General features: G+C 41.3%; 1 protein-coding gene across 1 annotated transcript in view; it reads right to left on the bottom strand.

The window, feature by feature from the left end:
* Positions 1 to 25667, bottom strand: part of NBAS (NBAS subunit of NRZ tethering complex) — a 339918-nt gene that overhangs the window by 68153 nt on the left and 246098 nt on the right. Inside the window, exons 43-44 of the mRNA XM_045807103.2 lie at positions 22894 to 23144; positions 21521 to 21855 (exon numbers count right to left, since the gene is read on the bottom strand). Of these exons, the coding sequence (XP_045663059.2) occupies positions 21521 to 21855; positions 22894 to 23144 (586 nt within the window). The remainder of the gene's footprint in view (positions 1 to 21520; positions 21856 to 22893; positions 23145 to 25667) is intronic.

Raw genomic sequence — 25667 nt, 5'->3', positions numbered from 1 at the left:
TTTTAAGCAGATCCACTCAATATATATCAAATCCAAATGTGAATTTGAAAATCTAAATCTTAACCCAACACTTAAAATTACATAGCGTCATTCAACACCAAAACTGTTTGCTAGAGTTTTGAAATTGAACTAAAAAAAAGAAACTAAACTTTTTTTTTTTTAACCTAAGTAAGAATAAGACACAAAGAGCAATAAAGAAAAGAAGAAGGGGAATTGACCAATACTTTTGCACCTACTTGCACCGAGATCTTTATAAATGTTATTTTCTTTAATCCTCATCATAGTTACTCATGGTGCATGTTCCAGATATTGCGGGCATCCTCCTTATATCCGTACCACGTGCACCAAGAGCTGACCGCGCATCTGCGCATTTGTGGAGGACCCACTCAGTGCCGCTCTGAGACGTACAGCTAGATCGTTCAGCGGATCTCACTCCTCTCACTGAGGTGATTATTATACCAGGCAAATCCAGCTCAAAGCCAATCAGTACCTGGCATACCAGAACTACAGGGATGGGTTCGGGGATGATCATATTATCAGCAGAAAACGTAGAATTTCTGTTTGGTGCCTGGAGGGAAGCTTTCTCACTCTATCTTGCTGGACGTAAATTAGGAAGCAGTGTAGCCCCAATTACTTCCAGCCATCACACTGAAGCAAAGAACCCTATGATGAAGTTAACACCATAAGACAACAGTGAAGAGAGATGGAAAGAAATTGGCTCCTTGACCACACGCGGCTGCATCAGTCAACCCCGAAGTCAGCCCCACCTCTGGACCTTTCAGTTCATTAGCCAGTAAATTTTCTGGTCAATTAAGGCAATATAATTGGATTTTTTATTTGTGTCTAAAAACATTCTAAAATTAATCTCTATTTACATAATAGTGATTATTGTTCCCCATTATACAGTGAGGAAAACGCAGAAGATCGAGTAATTTTCCCAAGGTCAAGCGGGCTGGGAACTTGAAAGCTCTGACTACATAAAGTTGTCTCTTTCTCCATCACCATGCTACCATTACAAGGACTTAAGATGTGTCTAAAATCCATCAATTTATTTCAATTCAATATGTTGAGAAACTACAAAATTAATGTATGAAACTTCTCAGATTTCCCTGAGTGGTGATGTAAAATTGTTTTTCTCTGTTCTCCTCACGAGAATTTTTAACATCTGCTCATCACTGGCCTCATTGTCTCATTGTCTTTACGCATACCATGGCATTAAAAATCCCTCATCAGACCAGGTATACTGGACAAAAACTGGTTATACTCTGTTTAAGGAACTCTCCCAGGTGATTCAGTGAAAGGGCAAAAAAAAAAAAAAAAGGGTTAAGTAGTTTGCGGAATTTCCTCAAAAGAGGCTTATAAAAATGCACTGTGAAAACAAATACATACAGAGCGCGTGGGTGGCTCAGTCAGTTAAGCGTCTACCTTCAGCTCAAGTCATGATCCCAGGGTCCTCGGACTGAGTCCCACATCAGGCTCCCTGCTTAGCAAGGAGTCTGCTTCTCCCTCTACCTCTGCCTCTCCCCGCTCTTGCTCGTGCTCTCTCTCTCTCTTTCCCCCTAAGAAATAAAATCTTAAAATAAAAAGAAAACAAATACATCCAGCACACATGCCTGTACTATACTAATTACCACAAATCAAATGAGTTTGGTGTTGCTGCCTTACCCAGGTCCACGATCATCTCCCTGAAGATACTGCAATGACTATCAACAAAGCAAAAGGGCAACCTACTGAATGGGGGAAGATATCTGTATATGATTTGTCTGATAAGGGGTTAATATCCAAAATATATAAAGAACTCATACAATTCAACACCAATAAACCCCAAATAATCTGATTAAAAAACAGGCAGAGTACCTGAATAGACATTTTTCCAAAGAAGATATACAGATGGCCAACAGACACATGAAAAGATGCTCATCACTAATCCTCAGGGAAATGAAGATGAAAACCACAGTGAGATGTCACCTTACACCTGTCAGAATGGCTAGTATCAAAAAGACAATAAATAACAAGTGTTAAAGAAAATGTGCAGAAAAGGGAACCCTCACGCAGTTGGTGGCAATGTAAATTGGTATAGCCGCTATGAAAAATACTATGGAGGTTGCCCAAAAAATTAAAAATAGAAATGCCATATGATCCAGCAATTCCACTACTATTTACCCAAGGAGAACAAAAACACCAGTTGGAAAGATACATGCACTCCTATGTTTGCTGCAGCATTATTTACAATACCCAAGATATGGAAGCAGCCCAAGTGTCCACTGACAGATGAATGGACAAAGAGGATGCAGTATAGATACCCAATGGAGTATCAGTCTGCAGTAAAAAAGAATGATTTGTGACAACATGGATGGAACTAGAGGGTATTATGCTAAGTGAAAAAAAAATCAGAGAAAAACAAATACCATATGGAATCCAAAAAATAAAACAACCGAAACAGACCCATAAATACAGAGAACTGGTGGTTGCCAGAGGGGGAAGGGTGGGGGGGATGGGCAAAATAGGCAAAGGGGTTCAAGAGTTACAAACTTCCAGGTGTGAAATAAGTAAGTCACAGGGATGAAAAGTACAGCATAAGAAGTACAGTCAATAATAATGCAGTAACTGGATGGTGACAGGTGGTAACTACACTTTTGTGGTGAGCACCCCATAACGTACAGAATTGCTGAACCATTGTGTTATCACCTGAAACTAATACAACATGGCATGTTGACTACACTTCAATTTCAAAAACAGAAAAAAAGATGTTGCAGTGGTCTGCACATTGGGGTTTCCCTGTCCCCAGGCTGGTACCTTCTGCTCCTTCTCCAGTCATCACCAAAGTGATTGTTCTAAAGTGAAAATCTGACTCACTACCCGGCTTAAAATTTATGTCTGATCCAAGCCCTGGATGAAGCCTAAACTCTTTAGCCAGGTATGCGAGAGTTTTCTCTGCCAGGCCCTTATCTCTAGAGCCTCCTTCCCATTTATACCATATTTCTTATAGTTTACTGAAGGTACTTGTTTTTTTTTTTTTTTAATGCCTTTATTAAAATTGCTAAATCTCTCTGGAACATTCCTCCCCTTCTAAGCTTTCCTTCTGTGCTACTCATGACAAATACCCTCCTATATTAGGACTCAGCTCAAATACCTCTTTTACTCTGGGGCCTTTTCCTGGCTATACCCCAGCCCTGTCGACCCTGTTGACCCAACTATTAACCATGTCTACCTCGCTTCTTCCACATCACAAATCATATATCAAATCATCAGTTATGAATCTTTCACTAATTTATCTGTTGACTGGCTTCATCTACGAAGAGTAACCCCACTGGCAAGGAGGCAAAAACAACCAGCATCCTGAGAGGGGGGCAGTTAGACCGGGGTCTTCCTGCGGGTACCAATGCTCGCAAAAGCTGTAGGCACTAGCACAGACGACAGGGCACGCCTTTTTCTTCCAAATTCCTTTGCTGTGCAGGCTAGAGAAAGTATTTATAGACTAGCAATTAGGAGGTAAATCTGTGTATACGTTTAAAAGATCCTAAAGAGAGAGGATGGAGTGTATGGGATGAACAAAGAATGGAGAAGAAAAGGGAGCCACGTTGCTGAAAATCTACAGCTGAACAGTAAACTCAGAACAGAGAAATCGGCCAGAGAAGAGCATTTCAGGAGGGAGGTTATTTTCAGACTTCTCTTCCCCATGGTTTTTTTTCATGTTAAAATATGCTTTGGTACTTGCTGCACATTATTATGAGATTGTTTATTTATTCCTCTGTCTTCCGCCCGCTGTGAATTTAGAGCCTGCCTGCTTCACAGGAAGGAGCGAGCACTCCTTCTTGCTCGGATTAACGAGAAGGCCTGCAAGGGCTGCAGAAACACATTGGCTTGGTGTCCCGCCAGACTCCTCCGGTGCAGGGGTATCCTCATTTAGGATCCGACCGGCCAATTTTCAATCTCTGTTACTAATTATTACTTTAGCCAATTTGAAATAATTTTCCAAACGCCCACAGAGAATGAGTTTTCGGTTTGCCAGTCAGGCCAATAATCATGATTGCCCCAAGAAGGGCTTTTGCAGCCAAATTTTTCAGGCAAGGTTGCTAACACTAAGCAAGATCTTGGGAGCAGACCTCTATGTAAATCCTGACTTTGCCACCTTTAGCTCACAAGACACTGGAGCTGTTCTTCAGCTTCCTTGAGCTTTAATTTTCTTTTCTGTTAAAATAGTGGCAAAGTATTTACTTCCCAGGGCCGGCTGGAAAATTCACAGAGCGACGTTACAATATCATTCTCTTCTGGCATCTGTTTGGAAGGCTGGGTGTGAAGAGATAAATGAAGGCCACTGGTTCACCCCTACCAGTACTCAGGTGAGGCCCGGAGGTCTACAGTAGACTCTGGAAGGAAAGATTAGATCCCCTTATCATTAGGGAGGGACACTGGCAGACGTTTAAAAGCCAACTCTTAGACTTCTGCATGTCCCAATATTCACGGTGAATGCATGTCCACAATCTTCCTTTGAGAAGCAGCCAAAAGAGGCCTGTTAAAGATATGGTATCTGCTTGGCAACAAACTTCTTCATAATCTGACCACAGCTGATGGGACCAGGGACCAGCACTGCAGCCAAGGGCAGCCACAGAGGCTGGACGATGACCTGCTGGGTGTCTGAGAGTTCTGTCCCACAGGGCTGCTCGACACTGCATAGTGACACAATCAAAAAGGATCCTGTCTGGGGCAATTTTAATATGCAGGGTGTGTGTGTGTGTGTGTGTGAGGGTGTGTGAGTGAGTGTGAGAGTGCAAGGAGGAGGGTGGGAAGCGCAAGTGAGCAGGTTTGCACCTCCAAGTCATGACTTGTGAGTTGTTCACTGACACAGCTTCCTTTCACGCACATTCTCCGTGGACACCATATTCTTACTATAATGTCCCACCAACGAAAGTAGTCAGACTGGGTAGTGGGGTGCAGGGGAGTTACCCCTTACAGCCTGAAAGAAAGAAATGGTCACAGAATTCTAAAGCACAGAGCACACTGCACATCTGGCAAGGAAAGAATGCACGTGACTGTCCTTCCTTCATGTCTGAGCTAGCTCCCAACGCCAACCCCAGCGCCACACACGGCATCGTGCTGAGCCACGCACAGGTTTACGAGTAAGACGTACGGAGCACGAGGAAGGCTGAGACTGATCCCCTCCTGCCAATTTATGCTTTCAAATGCTTTACACGCGGAGCCATTTCTAGGTTGCTGCCCCCACAGAGCCACTGGCCTCCAGCTGCCCTACTAACCTGTACAGACACAACATGATCAATTTTCAGGTGGATTACTGAAAGCATAGTAACAAGTGAAAATAAATTTGCAAAACGGAGCTATAGTTTTTGTATAAACAGCATGCTTAGCACAAGGTTTCAGAATTTGACAGACTTAAATTCAAATCCTGGTTCTGTCACTTAAATGCTAGCAGTCTAGGGTAAGTCCCCTAACTCGTTGGAGCCTGCTTGATGCTCTGTCAAACAGGGGAGGCATCATCGACCCCACGTAGTCGATACGGAGAGCTTAGGAGACACTGTATGCAGTAGCTCCTGGCACGGCCCAGGCACTCAAATGCTACCTTTCTCTCCCCTCCTCAGACTGTCCTTCTCCAGCCCCCGCACGGTGCACAAGTGTCCACGGGCTTCTTGCTTGTGTGCCTTTTGGGGACTCTTCATAACATAGGCCCACCTGGACCAAACTCTCCAACTTCCTAAAGGTAAGATGGACTTTTCATGGGCTCGTGAACCTACAAAAATACTTAATTATGTCCTGGACTTTACTTATTTCAGCTACAGTGACCTTTCTTCTCAGTTCCAAGAGCAGAACTGTGTCATGCAATCACATCAAATTTGGAACCAGGAGACCTGGGTGTGAAAATGGGATCGGCCACTTGCTCCTTATTAAAACTTGGGACAATTATCCTTCAGGAATCTGACCTTTGCGCTGGAGATGATAATGCCTGCCCAATTCCCACTCCTACAAGAGATCTGTGAATATCAAATGACCTAATGTTTGGGGAAATTATCACACTCAAACTCCGTGATCACTTTCATGCTACCTGCTTGTATGCATGTTTGCCTGGTGTTCCTAGATTGTAAGCTCATTGAAGGCAGGGATCACGTCTCACATTTCCTTTGGGTTTCCTCCACAGGACCAGCATAGGGCTCGGTAGCAGCAGCAGCAACATCATTAGCGATGGCAGCCAACATTAATTTTAATACGTACCACTGCCCAAGCATGGTTCAAATCACTACACTGGTACTGGGTCATTAGGTAAGGAACCCTAATATCTGTACTTCATCATAGAGAAATGGCTGAACTGAAAAGAAAGAATTCTATTAAGTTTTGTGAACATAAATCTTATTAAGGATAAAAACAGGCATCCGGCAAGAGGAGGACAAACAGCAGGGTCAAGTATAGGGAAAGCCAAGGCATTGGAGGGGAAGTAGGTTTGTCCAAAACATGCAAATTCTAGGGACAGGAGACTTACTAACATTTTGAGAGCTCATAATTAGGGTTACAGTTAAAAACTGGGAGAGGCGCTCATTAAAACGCTGGAGGTGGGCATCATTCTGACATTTCTCTGTTTTCCCCACTCTCTTAAACGATTACTGCTTTGTATCTTCTCTTCTCTCAAATCTCCACAGTCCTTCCTTTACTCAACTCCGTTTTCTTTTTTGCCTCTTTGCTGACTGAGAAAATAGAAGCAGCGCGAAGTCAATGGCCTCCATCTCCTACCACCGCACCTGTGCCCTTCAAGCTCTGCCTCCCTCCTGCTGTCATCATGGGAGGCTGACAGGGATCTTGTCCAAGGTCAACCGCTCCTCTGGGCTCTAGGGCCCGTCCACTCTCACCAATTACAGCAGAAATTCTCCTCTCTCCTTACCAGGTCTTTTTCATTAATGAATAAAAATATTGTTATATTAAAAAAATCTTAGAAGTCTGTCAGTCTTTGTTGGTTCTTCCTTATCCTCAAGTCTTAATGTCGGAGTGCCCTGCAGCTTCATCCTCGGCTCTTCTTCTCTACATACTTGCTCCCTCGGGAATATTATCCAGCTACCTGGCTTTGACTCCTCTCTATACACTGACAGTTCTGAAATGTATTTCTGCAGCCCAGACTTCTCTGTTGACCTCCAAATTCATATACACAACTGCCTGTCAACAGCCTGACTTGGATATTTAAAAGTCATATCGATATTCAAAAAACCAAAAACTGTTTGAGATAATTATAGGCTCGCAAGACATTGCAAAATAGTACAGAGAGATCCCAAGTTACCTATGACCCAGCTTCTTCCCATGGTGACATCTTAAAAAAGTCACATCAATTTTAATATCATAACAAACTCTTACTACCCCTCCCAAAAGTTGCTCCTTCCCAATCTTAGAAAATGGCACCCCCATCTTTATAGTTGTTCACAACAATCTTGATACCATCCTGTATTAACTTTTTCTCACATCTCACCTCAAATACATCAGCAAATCCCTTTGGTCCTATCTTCCAGATCAAACCAGAATTTGACCACTTCTCACATTTTTACTGCTATCACCTGAATCCAAACTACTCTCATCTTTTATCTGGAAAACTCCAGCTGCCTTCTAAGTGATATCCTTTCTTTCTACCGTTCCTCTTACAATATTTTCTGGACTGCAGAGTAATCTTGCCAAAATGCCAGGCCTGATCAAACTCTCTAAGTGGTTTCTCATTCGTATAAGGTCCTGCTCTCCTATTACCTCTTTGACCAGACTTCCTCTCCCATTGCTCCCCTCTCTCATTCTCCTTCAGCCACACTGGCCTCCTTGCTGCTCCTCCAGCATGCTCCCTGTCAAGACTTTTCACTTCCCCATCCATGTTACCTTTGATAACTAAAGAGCCCATTGCCATCTTATTTCCTTAAGGTCTTCCCTTATGGTTACTTTCTCAGTAAGGTCTTCTTTGACCATCTTATTTTAAATTGTAGCCATCCTGCACCTTGAGTCCTTTCTAGGTTTATTTTTCACTTGTATCAATTGCCATTTCACACGTCTGAACTTACTCATTCTTGTTTATTGTCTGGTTTCCACCTCTCCCTAATGCACGGTTCCCTAAGGTCACAGGTGTTTGTCTATTCTGTTCAGTGTTATATACCCAGCACTGAGAACAATTCCTGATACATAGTAGGCACTGATAATGATTTGTCCATTGCTGTATAACAAATTACCCAATTTTAGAAGCTTAAAAATCTATTATCTCATAGTTTCTATAAATCATGAATCTGGGTACAGCTCTGGATAAAGGTCTCTCCTGAAGTTATAATCAAACGATTGGCCAGGATTGTGGTTTCATATGATGGCCTGGTTGGGTGGCAGGAGGAGATCCACTTCCACGTTGACTCACATGGTTATCAGCAGCCTTGGTCTCTTGCCATGTGGAGCTCTTCACCACATGGTAGCTACATTTCCCAAGAGTAAGTCATGCAAGAGAAAGTAAGAAAGAGCACCTAAGAAGGAAGCCACAATCTTTCTGTCACCTAATTTTCTAAGTGGCAACCCATCATTTTTGCTATATGCTGTTCATTAGAGAAAAATCAATAAATCCAGCCCACACTCTAGGAGAGGGGATTACACAGGGGATTAAATGCTGGGAGGTAGGGATCATTAAGGGCCATTTTACAAGCTGTCTTCCCCAGCACTCAATAAATATTTGTTCAATGAATGAACAAATTAACCAATGATGTATACTAGAAAAAAAGAAGATCCTAAGCCAAATGGGAAAATCAGATTGACTTCTGTAGGAACTTATGGATTTTTTACTCTTAATAAATGGAAAACGGGCAGGAAGGACAAATAATCAACTCTAGAAGTATAAACACCATGTAAAACATTTAAAGGAGGAAACTTTCTTTTCTTTAGAGTCTTGTAATAGAAGGTCATTTTTCTCAGGATTATTTATGTTTTATTTATATATGAGTAAATAATGTTACATTACATCAAATTTTAAAAACTGTATTCTCTATCCTTTAAGTATTCTCTGTTCCTATTTATTCTGTGCCTTTGACAGTCATAATGGAATAAAAACCCAATTCCTTTTTAGGTTTTCTCTTCTATGCTTATCTCCTAAGCTCCCGGGTTTTTTTGCATTTTTGTCAAGATAGAATATGCTTATCAGACTAAACTTTCACCCTGCGAAACAGAAGAAAATAGTTCCTTAAAAGCAAAGGCTTTTTCAAGAGCAGGGATGGAAGGATAATGTTTACAACTATAATAATATGCACAGGCTAGCTGAAAGTCAGCTGAGAGTAGTACACACTGCACATTTGAAAATCTTGAAATAAACACTCTTGGGTATCATTATTAACAAATATACGAAACAGAAGGCCTTCAATAACTGTTGATTGTGCCTTCCTACACACAGCATTTATTAAACCCTGAAATAGTACTTTTTATGTTAACTTATAATTCATCTATTACACATGCATACATTTACGCCAATCAACCACGAGCGTCTCAAAGGCAAACTTGGTAGTCTTTTGTTTATAGCACCTAGAACAATGGCAATGAAAAAGTGCTCACATAAACATTTCCTGAGTGTATCCGGCATGAATAAAACTCATTCAGTTCAGAATCAAAGGAGTCAAATGATGACTAAACCAAAACCAGGTATCAATGAGAAAAATACTCATGAGATTAAAAAGAGAGAGAGAAGAGAAAGTTAATATTTAGTCATCTGGTAACACTGAGTAAACATTTTATAATACTTTCTAGTCGAGGTTAGTATGATTATAAAATAGCAACAGTGAACAACATAAAATTGGGGGGAGGGGGCTAATATATAAGCATAACCCACATAAGTACAGTTAACTGATCTTTGACAAAGGAGCAAAGGAAATGGAATGGGGCGACGACAGTCTTTTTGACAAATGGTGAACAACTGGACATCCATATGCAAATAAGGAATCTAGACTCAGACTTTAGACCCTACACAAAAATTAACTCAAAATTAACTCAAAATGGACCACAGAACCAAATGTAAAACAAAACTATAAAATTCCTAAAAGATTACAAAAGGAAAAATCTAGATGACCTTGGATATGGCTGTGAGTTTTTAGATACAGCACCAAAGGCAAAACACGTGGAAAAAAACAATGATTAGATTAAAATGAACACTTCCGCTCTGCAAAATCATACAAAATACACAAAGAATTCTTAAAACAATTTTTTTAAAAACAACTGATCAAAAATTGGGCCAAAGACCTTAAGCAGATACCTCACCAAAAAAGATATAAAGACAGCAAATAAATACATAAAAAGATACTCCACACCATGTATCTTCAGGGAAATGCAATTAAAACAACAACGACATACCACTCCACACCTACTAGAATCGTCAGAATGACTAAGATATGGAACAGTGGCAACATACAATGCTGGCGAAGACGCAAAGCAACAGGAACTTGCATCCACTGCTGCTGGGAGTGCAGAATGGTGCAGCCACCTTGGGAGACAGCTGGGCAGTTTCTCACAAAACTAAACATACTCTTACCATGTACTCCCGTAATCGCGCTCCTTGGTATTTACTAAAAGGAGCTGAAAACTTACATCCACATAAAAACCTGCATATGAATGTTTATAGCAGCTTGGTTCAAAACTGCAAAACTTGGAAGCGACCAAGTTGTCCTTTAACAGGTGAACAGGTATATAAACTGTGACACGTCCAGACAATGGAATATTGTTCAGCACCAAGAAGAGATCAACTATCAAGCCAGGAAAAGACACAGAGGAAACTTACATGTGTATTACTAAATTTAAGAAGCTAATCTGAGGGGCGCCTGGGTGGCTCAGTCAGTTAAGTGTCTGCCTTTGGCTTAGGTCATGATCTCAGGGTCCTGGGAGTCCTCAGGGAGTCTGCTTCTCTCTCTCCCTCTGCCCCTCCCCCCCACCCCCACTTGTGTGCTCTTACTCTCAATAAAATCTTTAAAAAAAAAAAAAGAAGAAGAAGAAGCCAATCTGAAAAGACCATATAGTGTACACTTCCAACCCTGTAACATTCTGGAAAAGACAAAACTACAGAGACAGCAGAAAGATCTGCAGTTGCCAGGGGCTGAGGGTAGAGGGTGAAGAGGCAGAGCACAGAGAATTTTTGGGGCAGTGAAAATATTCTGTATGATATCCTAAGGATGGGTAGATGGATACATGTCACTACACATTTGTCCACACATACAACATACAACACCATGAGTGAGCCCTATGGCAGACTCTGGACTTTGGGTGATGATGACGTGTCAATGTAGGTTCATCAGTCCTAACAAATGTACCTTCTAATGAGGGATGCTGATAATGGGGGAGGCTGTGCAGGGACAGCGGCAAGTGGTCTATGAGAAATCTCTGTACCTTCCTCTCAATTTTGCTGTGAACCTATAACTGCTCTTAAAAAAACAATAAAAGTCTTAAAAAATAAAGGAGTATGCCACTTTCCACTCAGGAACAGGAGCTTCAGAAATGCAGTGCTTTCTGAGACAAATGTGAATTAGATATCCTTTCAATTAAAAAAGTCATGATAATCAAAAGATTTGCATTCATTGTTGTAATATGTACTCCAATAATTGATCCATGTGGTTACACACACACACACACACACACACACACACACACACACACACCAGTTAACTAGAAACAGAGATATATGTAGTTTATTTGGCTTTAAAGTACAAATGTTATATACTGGATAAACTAAATTCCATTTTCTTTCTTTTTCCTTTTTTTGTAACTGGCTTCTTTTTTAATACTATTTTTTTATTATATTATGTTAGTCACCATACAGTACATTCCTAGTTTTTGATGTAAAGTTCCATGATTCATTACTTGCGTATAACACCCAGTGCACCATGCAATACGTGCCCTCCTTACTACCCATCACCGGCCTATCCCATTCCCCCACCCCCCTCCCCTCTGAGGCCCTCAGTTTGTTTCCCGGAGTCCATAGTCTGTCACGGTTCATTTCCCCTTCTGTTTACCGCCCCCCCTTTCTTCTTCCCTTTCTTCTCCTACTGATCTTCCTACTTATGTTCCATAAATGAGTGAAACCATATAATTGTCTTTCTCTGCTTGACTTATTACAGATAAAAAATATGTATTATATTTTCAATTTTCGAACTCACGACCCCAAGATCAAGAGTCACAAGCTCTTCTGACTGAGCTAGCCAGGCACCCCTAACTTCAGTCCTTTTACAAAACATTATATAGCCTTATACAGCCTATGAAGTCTCTAAAACCTTAGTATATGTAAAGGTCTTGATAGGGAGAATCACAGTTCCCAAAGATGTCTACATCCTAATCCTTGGAATCTGTGAATATGCTCCTTACATGGCAAAGAGACTGTGCAGATATAGTAATGATATGGACCCTGAGATGGGATGATTATCCCACATTATCCACACAGGTTTCAATCTCATCACATGGATCCTTAAACATGAGGACCTTTCCTGGCTTCTGGTCAGAGAGGAACATGTGAAGACAGAAGGGTCAGAGAGAGGTTAATGCTGTTGGCTCTGAAGATGGGGGAAAGAAGCCTTAAGCCAAGGAATGAGGGAAGACAGCCTCCAGACATGGGAAAAGGCAAGGAAATGGATTCTCCCCTAAAGCCTCCAGAGTCCTCCTCTGTTTCTGTCCACCCCCATTTTAGCCCAGTGAAACCCTTGTCAGACTCTAACCTATGGGAGCATAAGGCAATAAATTTGTATTATTTAAGCCTAGTAGTAATCAGCTCCAACAACACTAGAAAACTAAAACACGAAGGGATTTTTTTTTTTTAAAGAGGAACATAAGCTGTCAAGGAAAAGATGAATAGAATTGAAACACATGGAATCCAGGTTATTTGGGAAATAAAGAAAAAATGGGGATGAAAAATCTTGGGTGATACAAGGTATAATTTATTCCATTACCCTAAGAGCAGTCACAGGGAGGAGAGGAAGTGGCTCTATTTCTCCGTAGTTACAGAAAAGAGGATGGATCAAAAAGGCAGATGGGGAGTGCATATAAGAGAGTAGCAAATAAATGGATCCAACAAATGAATGGGTTGCCTCCAAACATAGTGCGTGGGCCCCGTCTAAGGGAGTAAAAGATCACCATTTGCTGAAGACCTCCAACACGGAGTAGATACGAACAGGACTGGAATTCCGGCTCAACTACTAACTTGCTTCTGACCTTGAACAAATTACTTAACATCTAACCTTTAGTTTACTCATTTCTAAACTGAGACATAACGCTGGGTTGCAGGGCTTTTGGGATGATTATTAGAGATAAGGTAAAATGTCGAGCCAGTGCCTGGTACGTAATAGTAAACAACAAATGGTAGCTTTTATTATCCTTATTGTATAGCAGCGACAGTGATTCCTGTAGATGAGAGAGAACGTCTCAGGTCTTATAATCTATTATTATTAGCTTGACATCCATTTGGGTATGTGTGGGAGGGACACGCCCCTGAGAGAAGATTTTCTCAACCAATGTCTGGACAACTGGCTTGACCTGGTATCCTCACAAAGCTAAACCCAATGGGGTTTCCTGTGTCTACTGTCTTCCCCTGCGCCCCACGCACCACTGAACCACTGCTCTGCTCTCCAGCATTCTAGGAATGTGTGTTTGGAGTGAACTAAGACCAGAACTCTAGAACCTTGTTTGGCTTGCCTGTTTCAGGCCTCGTTAAGTTGCATGGCTATGAAGCTGATGCTGATATGACTTTTTTCCCCCTATTTTTAAAATAAGATGCATAAAAATTTGAGGTAGGATTAACTTAACTTCAGATTTGAAGAAGCTATACTACTCAAGTGAAAGTGTATTTTCCTGAAGGAACCTGCTTTTACCCAGACACCTAAGTCAGACCTCTCTGGCTAATAAAGCAGAAATGAGGAAAAATAATCCATGAGCCTTACATCCATGAACTTATGAATTTTTGATTTTGATATAACTGAAATACAAATAAAAGGGCAAGAAGATTTGATTTTTAAGATGTCAATTTCTCCTCTGGGAATTTAAATGGGGACTAAAGTTGCTGACCTATATTACTGGGCACATTTTCTACTCTCATTCAAACTCATTGTTTAACTTCCGAGGAATTTTAATTATCAATCCAGTTGGGCAAAGCCTGAGATAGGAAATAAAGAGTAAATTTTTAGCCTTGGCAGAACACTCAGAAGAGTGTGCTCTTCTGATCTATTTCAGAGCTTTCTGGAAGCAGTGGCTTTATTGCCACTGGGGGTTTCAGAGACTCGTACATCTGAGGGGAATGGCCTCATGAAATGGGAGCCCCAGGACCAGGTTCTGACAGACCCCAGACAACTTTCTCCCCTCAGTGGCAAGAGCTTTTGTTATTAAGCTTTTGTTATTAATCAGGTAAGGGAGCAAAAAGCCCACTGCCGATTCCTCATCTTTCTATGACACTCCAATTGCTCTAATCAACAGGCAGGAAACGACAGGAGGAACACCTGTGGCATCTCTCTGCCTCTTCTCCATAACCGTCCCCGCAGGACGGGAACGAACAGAAGCCATGGGGAGTGTGACTGCTCCCTGTCTGCAGCCTGCCCGTCCACACTATACACTGGTTCTCCACTTCTTTATAGAATGACCTCTGGGGCAGCTCTAATGAGTCAAGTTCCATGAGAGTGTAAACGTGAAAGAGAGGCCACTGGGCCATAGACCCAGGCCACACTCTCCAATGCCAGCTGTTCCAACAACAGTTATTAACATTTATTTATTTGGTGTTTTTGCTTTCACCTTTCTGAATTCTAAAAGTGGGTGTTAATGAAAGAGGAGAGGAACATCATTAAGCATCATCCTCAAACACTATGGCAAACAGACCCCAGGAAAAAAAAATGCCGTTTCTCTGATATGATATCCTGGACTAGGAACAGAGCTGAGGGTCCCTTAGCAGATGTCCCCTTAACTCCAAGCCCCTTCTCCTTTCTGATATGTCTCTCAGACATCTCCCAGGGAACACTCCGCTAAGCTTGATTAACAATAAAAGATAAATGTGCTAGCTAAAAAAGTTATAAAAACTAAAATGTGAAGAAAGAAAAAAATACAGTGCACAGTTCACAAATTCAAAGGGTGGTGTAACAGCATTACCAGGCACAAACCCCACCTTGCGTTTTCAAATTATTTATAATATTTCCATATCTGGAAAGCTGATGAGCAATTAATCTGCTTTGGGGCACCTGGGTGGCTCAGTCAGTTAAGCATTTGACTCGATTTCAGCTCAGGTTATGACCTCAGGATTGAGACTGAGCCCTGAGTCAGGCCCTGCGCTAAGTGTGGAGGCTGCTGGAAATTCTCTCTCTCCCTCTGCCCCTCTCTCCGACTCTCTCCCTCTCTCTAAGAAAAAGAGAAAAGACAATCTTTTTTAAGGAACTGAAAATTTAAGGAAATCCTTTATGCACTCACCAGAACATATCTTCATTACTCGTATTTATATTATAAATATTTAGGAAGCTGAAATGATCTCTCACATAAGCATCAAAGATGGCTATAGCTTTGGAAACAGTAACCTAGGACAGTGGTTCTCAGAGTGTGAGCCGCAAACCACAGGAGTCCAAGACTCTTTCAAGCAGTCTGCTAAGTCAAAACTACTTTGAGGATGCTAGACGTTGTTTATCTTTTTTCACTGTATTGATGTTTATAGGTTGGTAAAAAAGCAATGGTGGATAAAACCGCGAGGACTCAGCACAAATTGAGGGAGTGGCACCAGACTGTACTAAGAGCCACTGTGTTCTTGGCTGGCAAATTTTCACTTAAGAATATTCTTGATGATGGAGTAAAAATGATTAATTTTATTAAATCTCAACCACTGAGGGCACGTTTTTTAAGCTCCTGTATGAAGAACTGACATATACACACAAAGCACTTCACCAAGCACCATAATAAGGAAAGAGCATTTGTGTGAGGGTTTGAATTATGAGCTGAGGTAGCTACGTCTGCATGCAGCACCATTTCTGCTTAAAAGAACAACTAATAGAAAGCTCTGGTTATTTAGACTTGGATATCTGGCAGACATTTTCTCCAAAGTGAACAAAATGAGCCTGTCACTTCAAGGAAAACAATTCATAGTATTTGCTGCCACTGATAAAATTTGAGCCGTCAAGCAAAAAATTAGAATTTGGGAAAAGGTGTATCTACCACTGTGAGACTGACGGCTTCCCAGTACTTAAACACTCATCTGCTGAGATGAGCGCTCATTTTAATGCATGTGACTTTGTTGATATTGTATAATGCAACTTTTCAACATTTGGATGATCTGCAGAACTCAGTGGATCACTATTTTCCAAAGCTCCGATGCTTTTTATTACAAACCATACATGGGTAAAAGATCCATTCAAAGTGCAACATAGACCAGTGATTTTAATGTAACAGAGGACAGAGGGTAGTTTTAGATTCCGCATTGCACCTGGCCTCTAAGAATCTACCACTCGTTGAGTTTCAGTGCAGTATCAGAGGGGAACACCCCAAGCTATAGGCTATTAAAGCACCTCTCCCTTTTCCAACCTTACAACTGGGTAAAGCTGGATTTTCTTCATTTACTTCAACCCAAACAACAAAAACCGAATGCAAAAATAAACACAAGAATCCAGCTGTGTTCTATTAAGCAAGACATGTAAATATAAAATAATGTCAGTCTTCCATTAATCTTTTTTCTTTGGAAATAGTTATTTTCCATTAAAATCTTCATGTCAACCTAGAACAGGTCTATTACTGATAGTTTTAAGTGAATTAAATATTTCCAAAATTTCTTGGTTTTAATTTCTAATATGATACATATCAATAGATACAACCTTAATTAAAAAAAAGTTCTTTAGGATCTTCAATAATTTTTAAGAATGTTAAGGCACCCAGAGATCAAAAGGTTTTACAATCACCGATTTTCGTAACAATTGTTTAAACAACATTTGAGGAGTTCCTACTTCATACGTGCTAGGAACTGGAGAATTAGATAAAAGGCACCATCCCTAGCCTCAAAGAATCTAATTTCATGAGGAGTGTAATTCTCAATTATAATAATTTTACTGTAAAGAAGAAAAACATTTTGTGTTCCTGGCTGGTTCAGTTGGTGGAGCATGCGACTCTTGACCTTGGGGTGGTGAGTTCGAGCCTCATGTTGGGTGGAGAGCTTAAAAATAAAATCTTTAAAAAAATTTTCTTAACTTTCTTAGGACTGTCTTTTACATCTTAATGTTGTCAATGGCAACTAATATTGTATATGGCACACAGCTGATGCCTACTTAGTGATTCAGTCTGAATCTACACAATATGCATTTGATTCGTGCATCAGAAAGTCATATATCATGCCATGCAATTAGGTAATATGCATTATCTAAATATTTTTACAGTGGTTTCAGACACTGATTGCTCATTATGGTGAAAAATGTGCTGCCATCCTTTGTTAAGAGATAATGTCAGCACTGTGAAGTCCCCGAAGTTACCGCTACAGTGCAGCCTTTGATTGAGACAAACTTAGGAATTACATTTGATTTTTAGGTCATTATGTTTTTTTAAGACAAATTTACTCTTCCAGATTTTTATGTCAAATAATCTGGATAATAGGATAAGGAAGAAATAGTAGCTTATTTCAAGAACAGTCATAATACGAAAAAGAGATTCCCTTATGCTGTTTCCATAGTTCTAGAAAGCAGAACAAAAAAGTGGAAACTATAAGAAGACCAAAGAAAAATCCTTTACACACACACACACACACACACACACACACACTAGGGGTAGTAGCTGGATTATCAATAGATATGATGCTTGAGGGCCAGAGGTCAGACTAGATAAGAGGTTCCAAATATTTTTCCCACTCCAACCCAAAGGAGAAGGCCTGTTCCCATCAGAAACCAATGGTAGGAGCTGGAACAGAGGACTCACGTGGGGTGGGCTGAGGGTGGCAAATGCCCACCCAATTCCAGGTTGAGAAGCACCAGGCAGGATGCCAGAAAGCCTCTTCTAGTTCTGTGACTACCTGGGGCTTTTAAAGAAGGGTCCTAAGCAAACTCCTGGGGAGCATCTCGTAGGTGAGAGGAGTATTTCCCGTGTCCTTACTTACAGACGCAGCTCTCCCAGCAATCGGAAGTGCGTGGGGACCATACCAGGCTGGGATTAAGATGAAGGCTGAGACTGCACAGAAGCCCCCCCCCCTCATCTAACCACATCACATCTGAACCAAGCACATAGTGTTTGGACCTGAATTTTGGCTTCTTCGACCATTTTCCGGATTTCTAACCCATTAACTTTCTCTCTGTCCCTTCTAAAAAATGTTTCTACTTCCTGAACTAGAAAAGCAATAGGAAAGCAACTCTTACCTGACTCCACAAAGATGAACCAATTTCGATTTGGAGAAAATGCTCCCAACTTTAGACATTCGTATTCTCCCTCCTGCATACTCATCACCTCAAACGTCATGCAAATTCAATCTCTGCCTACATGACATCATAACTTCTTGTGAATATTTTCCTCAGAATTTCCACAAATTCTGCTAATGCAAATGGCAACTGAATGACAATTATCTTGAAGGTAAATGGCCTTCTCAGCTTTATTCGGTCAGGGGATGGGTACTAAGTGCAGGCTTTGCAGATGCTCCTGAATACTAGCACCTGAACATTTGCTTGCTGTTCTTGTTACGCACTCTAGAATTAGCTTACCAGTTCTTTCCATAAGTTCGGTTTTTGAATTAAATGTGGGTATACATTTGAACACTGCACACTATATGTGAGTAGTATACACTTATTTTACATTTGTAACATCATGTACGAGCTGTGGGAACATCTGGTGTTTTGCAAATTTGGCCAAATCCAGCTGCACTTCGTTTTCCCAATGTGTCCTCTGACATGTAAGTGTTGTGTTCAATTTGAATTTCTCTCGTTCTCACTCGCTCCAGCACAGTATTGTCTGATTTCAAGCAAGTCTCGTATCTAAATTTTTACTTTTCCTCGATGGAAAATTAAAAGCTTGCCAATTAATAAAATGAGGGAAAACATAAAGCTAGCCTAATGACGTCAAACTAACTTTAAATGCCTCTGCCTCACTTTTCTATAGCTTATCTGACTCAGTAGAAAACCATCTCCTGATTTAGTTTACTAGACAAGAGTGCCTTGCTAAGGATCATACCATCTGAACTAAGAGAAAGCAATGCCATCATTAACTGACTCACTCTTTGGTGGGTCAGCCAGGCATCTTTTCCTCAGGAAAAATGCACCTGTGTGCACAAACAACTGTGTCATACATTCTCAGGTGGTGGGAGGACATCTGAAGGTGTAAGTAAGGAGCTAAGGTGATGAGAATGTGCCGTAACGGAAAACATCTGACTTAAAACATCATAAATGAAAACGAGCACTCTGAGTGGATTCTACATCCAACTCTTAAGTTTAATCATGAGTCAATAACGGCTCCTGGGAAATCTAGAACTATCTGTCCATTTCCATTTACATGCTCGCAATTAGCATGTGGCCTTGGCCGCAGACCTAGTCCCTGTTCCTGCGCTCACGTAAAATATTGAAAAACTGCTTCAGCTTAAGGGGAAGGAAACAGCCTTCAAGTGAAGGCCCTTCTGTCTTCCTGGCTTCCCACCTCGTCTGTTTGCTTGTCTGGCTCCTGTAGCCAGTTCATGGTCCCACGTCTAGAGCCTTTTCCTTGGATTTCAACTCCACACTCGGTTCATTCCCTTCCCTCAATACATGCTTCCTGCATTGCTAATACTTACATAGTCGGGACAGTGACCCTCTTCTCATTCTCAGGAGATTCAAAATCCGTGTTTGCTGGACTCATCTTTTCCCATATTTGCCAGGTTCCTGCCTCGCCTTCTTCATTCAGACTCAGCCCTGCTCTAGAAACATCCCGTGACAGGCTACTCCACTTGGACTGAACATCCTTGAGGCTCCTGGTCCGGGCCCTCCCACAGCTCCTAGAATGGCTCCGGACCCTGGACTTGGAGCTGCTTGTTCCGAGACTCCTTAGATACACTACAGTTGGGAGGTTGGAGCAAAGACCCTAGAAAAAAGCCTTCCTGACTTCAAGGTGTAGCTCCTCTATCATGAAGCTAACCTCATGGAGTCTCACGTTCCTCAGCTGTCAAAATGGGAATGATAATATTATCTGCACCATCGATAACTCAGCCACAAGGAGGCAATCTAGCCGGTCTAGCCGAGTCCTCAGTCTAAACCACAAAACTATTAAGTGGCGGGTTCAAAGTGCAAGCCAGGTTTACAGGACGCAAAACTTGTAGTCTTTTCAAATATATGATGTTATCTCCCTTTAAAATCTTTAGTTTCTTCCTTAAAAACAACAAAAATGATCATCTCCTTTTCATAGTAGAGCTCATAAAATTTAAAACCACATTATTAACAAAAGTACTTGAGTTCTAATAATTAGGAAATGAAATCCTTGGTCATCCACAACTGTTGATCTTACAAGTTACTTAGAACTAAATCCTGGGCTGCCTGGGTGGCTCAGTTAGTTAAGAGTTTGCCTTCGGCTCAGGTCATGATCCCAGGGTCCTAGGATCAAGCCCCATGTCGGGCTCCCAGCTCAGCGGGGAGCCTGCTTCTCCCTCTTCCCCCTGCTCATGCTCTCTCTCTCTCTCTCTCAAGTAAATAAATAAAGTCTTTTAAAAAATAAAATTAAAAAAAAAAAAGAAGAGCTAGAAATCCCCAAAGATGTTTGAACCTCTACCTGTGCCAACCTCCAAATGAATGACTTGAATTCTTAGCCTTTACAGTAAATTTTCAAGATAATATTAGCCACAGTAAAAATTCTCATGGTAAAATACTGGGCAGACTTGCCAGCCAACTTGGGGAAGGAGAAAGCAGCAGCAAAGATGGGCAAGAGCAGATGAAGAGGAGTCCCAAAGGCAGCAGAGCTCAGCAGCTGAGAGCAGAGCTGGGAGACTGTGCAGGACAGAGATGCCTTGTGACCAAGTAGAGGGCAAGATGGGGAGGAGAGACACCCACATTATTTACTCTGTGTGAAACAGTACATTGTTGGAAGGATCCAGAGCAAGATTTGGAGTCCAGTTAGAGGGGCTCAGACCTAAGCATGGAGCAGACATTAGAAAATGTCTACAAAGACTTCCATGAATAATTCTATCACCAAGTCATATACTACTACATGGCATTCATGTGAAATTTTTTAAGTGCTCAATTGAACCACACCTAAGTTATCAGCGTGCCTCTGAATGCAGGTACCGTGGGCCGGGCACTGGGGAGGTGTTTTCCACTTATCAACTGGAAAGAACAGGATGGAATATTTACTATAAAATGACATAGGAGAACTGTAACATGTACAAAATGTACATGTAAATGAGAACAGTCGAGTCTGATTTAGGCAACTTGCACTCTGTGATAGAGGAAAATGATTTCTCAGAACACCTCATGCTTAGCAAAAAACTAAAATGTCAAACGTCTAAGTATTCTCCATCTCAGAAAGTAAATAAAAACAATCTACAGCACGTGAGAGCAATTTTCGTTTCTTCTAAAGCATTCAATGCACTTTAAGCTATCTTTTCAGTTACCTTGGTCACAGCTTTTGGAGAAAACGTAATGGCGTCCACCGCGGTGATGAGGTCGCTCGGGTACAGGCGATCAAAGTACTTCGTGCAGACATCGTAGGCGTGGAGCCACTCCGGGGAGGCCTCTGGGGCTTGTTTAATGAGGTGAGGGTCTCCAGTCCAGAACAACTTCTGTAACCAGATGGTGTACAGAGAGCTCGGGGAAAGCATCCGTCCATCCTTCGCAGGGATTTTGGGAACAAGTTTGGAAATAGATAAGATATTTTGACTTGAAAGAACCGGCTCCAGTGCTTCCAGAGGATTCATGTTTTCATCTGTCAGCTTTTTGTAATTAAGACCTAATGGAAAGAAAAGAAAAAAACAAAAAACAAAAAACCAGAGAGTAGGTTCATTCCAAGAGCTTTCACACACACACCAAGCCCTCTGTGTGGCTGGAGGGAAAAATTCATCTACTGGTTTACGTTAGACAGTCTGTCGATTACGCAGGTCAGAGGACCTGAGCTCCAGGCCAGGCCTGGGGGGGTCATGGGCCGTGGACGGACCGCCTCGAGGGGGGTGCTGGAGACAAGGGCGGCCCCGCCACTTCCTGCCTGCAGGGCACCCAGGTTTTCTTCCACCAGGGCACCCATCACTCACCGCACTGCATTCTAGTCACCCGCTCTTCATCTGGCCTCCCATCCACTCCCTGAAGGCCCGAAGGCAGGGGTTGGATCTTACTCCTTTCTCTGTGTCTGGTCCAGTTTCTAATTTGGTTACTCAGTAAACCACTGATAAACTAAAGTAAATTCTCACAACTGTTGTAAGTATACATGAATATGGATTTCAAAGTGCCCTGTAAGTTATAAAGCATCACACAGATTGGAGAGGTAGGAATGTATTCATTTTCTTAGTTATGAGCATAAGGAGACATGGATACCATTCTAAAGATTTCTACAATTTATCAAAAGTTCAAAGGCACTTATTTTAAGGGTTCCACACACACTTTAAACTTAGAGGAGGCTCCAGTGAAGTGAAATTCTGCCAAATTGCCAATTGTAAAGTGTCTCAGCCTTGTCCTTTATATAAGGTAAAATATAACTTCTGGGAGTAGGGAATAAACCTCTGGAGGATTAGTTAAAACCTCTGGATTTTAGTACTAGGCCTACTCTAAGTTACTGTGTGGCTTCCAATGGGTTTCTTATAGTTTCTTTGCTATTTAATTCCTTCAACAGTAAGTAAAGGAGCTGGAAAGATAATAACGAAAGTCAATTAGCATCAAATCCTGTGGTTTCAGATCAATGGCAGCCACAATGCACAAACATGATTGTATATAAAAAAAAATTAATCCCTAGATTTAATTTAAAGAATGAGTTCGAGCAGGGAAATGATCGTCTTACCTGAAGCAACTACCTTAAATTTCTTCAGCAGCCGAATGTGGGTTTCTGGTTTAATCGTGTATTTCCCAAAATCTGCACAGCCGCAGCTTTCCAGAAGAGAGAAATAATATAGCAATCTTTCGTGATCAAAGCCACCAATCGTGGGGTAAATATACTTGACCATGTGCTTGTGAAAGGCTTCTGGATCAGTCTTCAAAGTCTCAAAGAGATGAAGGGCTTGGGCTCGATTTTCAATTTCTACTGTGGACAAACTGAAATTAGGGACAAAGAAATTGTGTTAAGATTTGGTCCCTTTATTAAACAATGTGCTCTTTTTTTTTTTTTTTAAATACCGAAGAAGGAAGGTTGCTCCTTACAAAGTCCCTTCCTCCTGCCAATCAAATTCAGTAAACCACGAGGACGCATGCAGTTTACATAAAGGGAAAGAGACGTGTTAGACGCCTGCTATTATACAATTTTCATGTTATCTCACGTGGCTCACAGCAACCCTGTTTAGTAGGCATGACTTCCCATTCCTTCCAATGGGAGAGTCCCCCAATGCATCCCAGCCAGGAAATGAACCCAGACTTGTCCACCTCCATGATCCACTTTTTATTCATATCACAAGAAACATTTAAAATCTGAGCTTCATTATAGAATGGTAACTAACCTTATTATTTCAGGAATTTAGGAAATGGCAAGGGGAAGAAACAGCTCCAACTCTGAGGCATGTAAGTTTTATATCCAAGAGACCCTGATTTGATACTGTGTTCAAACAGAATTAAAATAGGAAAGAACAGATATGTGTGCTTTCACTTGAATTAATGAATGCCATTTGAATAAAACACGGATCTTGATCTTTTCATCCTGACTTAGATGTCTTTATACCGTAATAAAAAAAGGTCACTTAGATTTAAACTATTGAAAAAAAAATTAAGGAGTTTTGTTTGGTTGATCAGTTTTTATTTGGGGGGAAGACTTAATTTTAGTCTTGGCTTCACCCTGGACAGAACATGCCTCCAGTCCAGTGTAACCCCGATGCCCCATGCAGAATTAAGTTTCAAACTCTAATTTTCAGAATCCTTCAGGCAGCCCTCAGCATTCCTCGAAATGCCCAGTTTCCAGGGCTCTTAGCAGTGGCAAACAACATATGTGGGGGCAGCTAGTGAGACTTCTGGCAGTATCCAAGGTAGATTTCTTATGGCTGAAAAGCAACTCCTCTGAAATATGATACCCTATTTATTGGAATGCCTATTTTTAGAAAATGCTAAGACATGTTTTTGGTTTATGGGGATAAAGTTAATACAAATTATGTTTTAAAGTTTTTACGAGTGTGTGATAATACTTGGGATAACAGCAGCACTCCACAAAGTGAAAATATCAAGTAATTTTTTAAAAAGCTCTTTTACCTGTCACTTCAAGAGAAATCCTGTTTTTCTGCTAAGACACAATTCGAACATCTACAAAAATATCCCTATCTATAAAAACGTCCCTGCTCTATAAAAATGTCCCCGGCTGCCTCCTCTGAGCATCCTTCTATTCTGATACTCATAACATGCTTTAGTTTTTCATTACCTTGTATGTCTCCCTTACTAGACTATAACTCACTTGATGGCAAAGATGATACAACATCTTCTTGATCTTCAGTTTCTCAGTTCCAAGCATGAGTGTGAGGGGAAAAAGGAAACATTCAACATGTGTCTCATGAATGCCAAACAGATGGGTAGATGAACAAAAACTTGAGTGTCCTCTACGGACCAGGCACTGTGCTCGGCACTGGGGAGGGCATGAAGCTAGAGCTCTCATCCAGTGGTCTGAAAATCTAGCTGAGCTATAATACTTAGCGTGAAACAACAATGCAACACTACGGTGTGGGCGGACAAAGGTCACACAGTCCTAGTCCCATTAAGAGGAGGATCACTCGCGCTGTGACTTCAGAGGAGGTGGCTATCAATGTTAACAAAAGGCTTCATGAAGGAAGCACTTGAGCTTGCCATTGTAAACAGTAGTGAAGCGAAAATAATATAATAGAGGTTTCAAGACAAGAAAGCACGAGGTCTGTGCAAGAAACACGGACTATAAATGAATGGCTGGTCAGCAAATATGCTTGATACTATCACTATTCAAAGTATGCAATGTCATCTCTGAAAGATACTGTACGCGCAGTGGTGTGCAAAAGTGATTCACAGAATTTCTTAAATTTCTGCATAATTTGCAAAATGAAGTCTGAAAAAGTAAATAAGAAACCACGTAACCCCATTAAGATGGTTCGTACTAACAAAGATTTGTAGGCAGAACGGCACGCCTGATGGAAGCGGAGAATACACGTGCACTTATTATGCTGATTACTATGCAAGGGAAGCTAAATCTAAGTAATTAGCAACCTACAGAGGAGAAACTGCCATCAGAGAGGTTAAGCGACTCGCCGAGGACCAAGGGTCCACATCTGTTTGGACCCCGTGTGCATCTGCTCAGCTTATCACAAAGCGGCCATCGACTGACGAAGGTCAAGTGCCTGCACTACCATTTCAAAAACAGCATTTTTTTTCTGTAACACAGACATTAGTTCTCTCTCTCAGCAGCATTACTCTGAAAGAGTCCTCCTGTCATACTTCATTCCTAACACCCAGATAAACAGAATACTCAAGACAGTCTCATCTACAAAATGGACAGTGACTGAGGCATCACAGTTTTAGTTCACTGGTGTTTGGCTTCATTCTGAATATAGTCTCTCTCAACCAGCATTACTTTCCCCCTTGCCCACCCACTTATTCTTCTGTGCCTACAATTCAGTT

This window comes from Ursus americanus, chromosome 7, assembly GCF_024610735.1.
Source record: "Ursus americanus isolate L20-20 chromosome 7, mUrsAme1.1.p, whole genome shotgun sequence".
NCBI lineage: Eukaryota > Metazoa > Chordata > Mammalia > Carnivora > Ursidae > Ursus > Ursus americanus.
The sequence above is the reverse complement of the archived record's forward strand: the minus strand, read 5'-3'. Positions and strand labels throughout refer to the sequence as shown.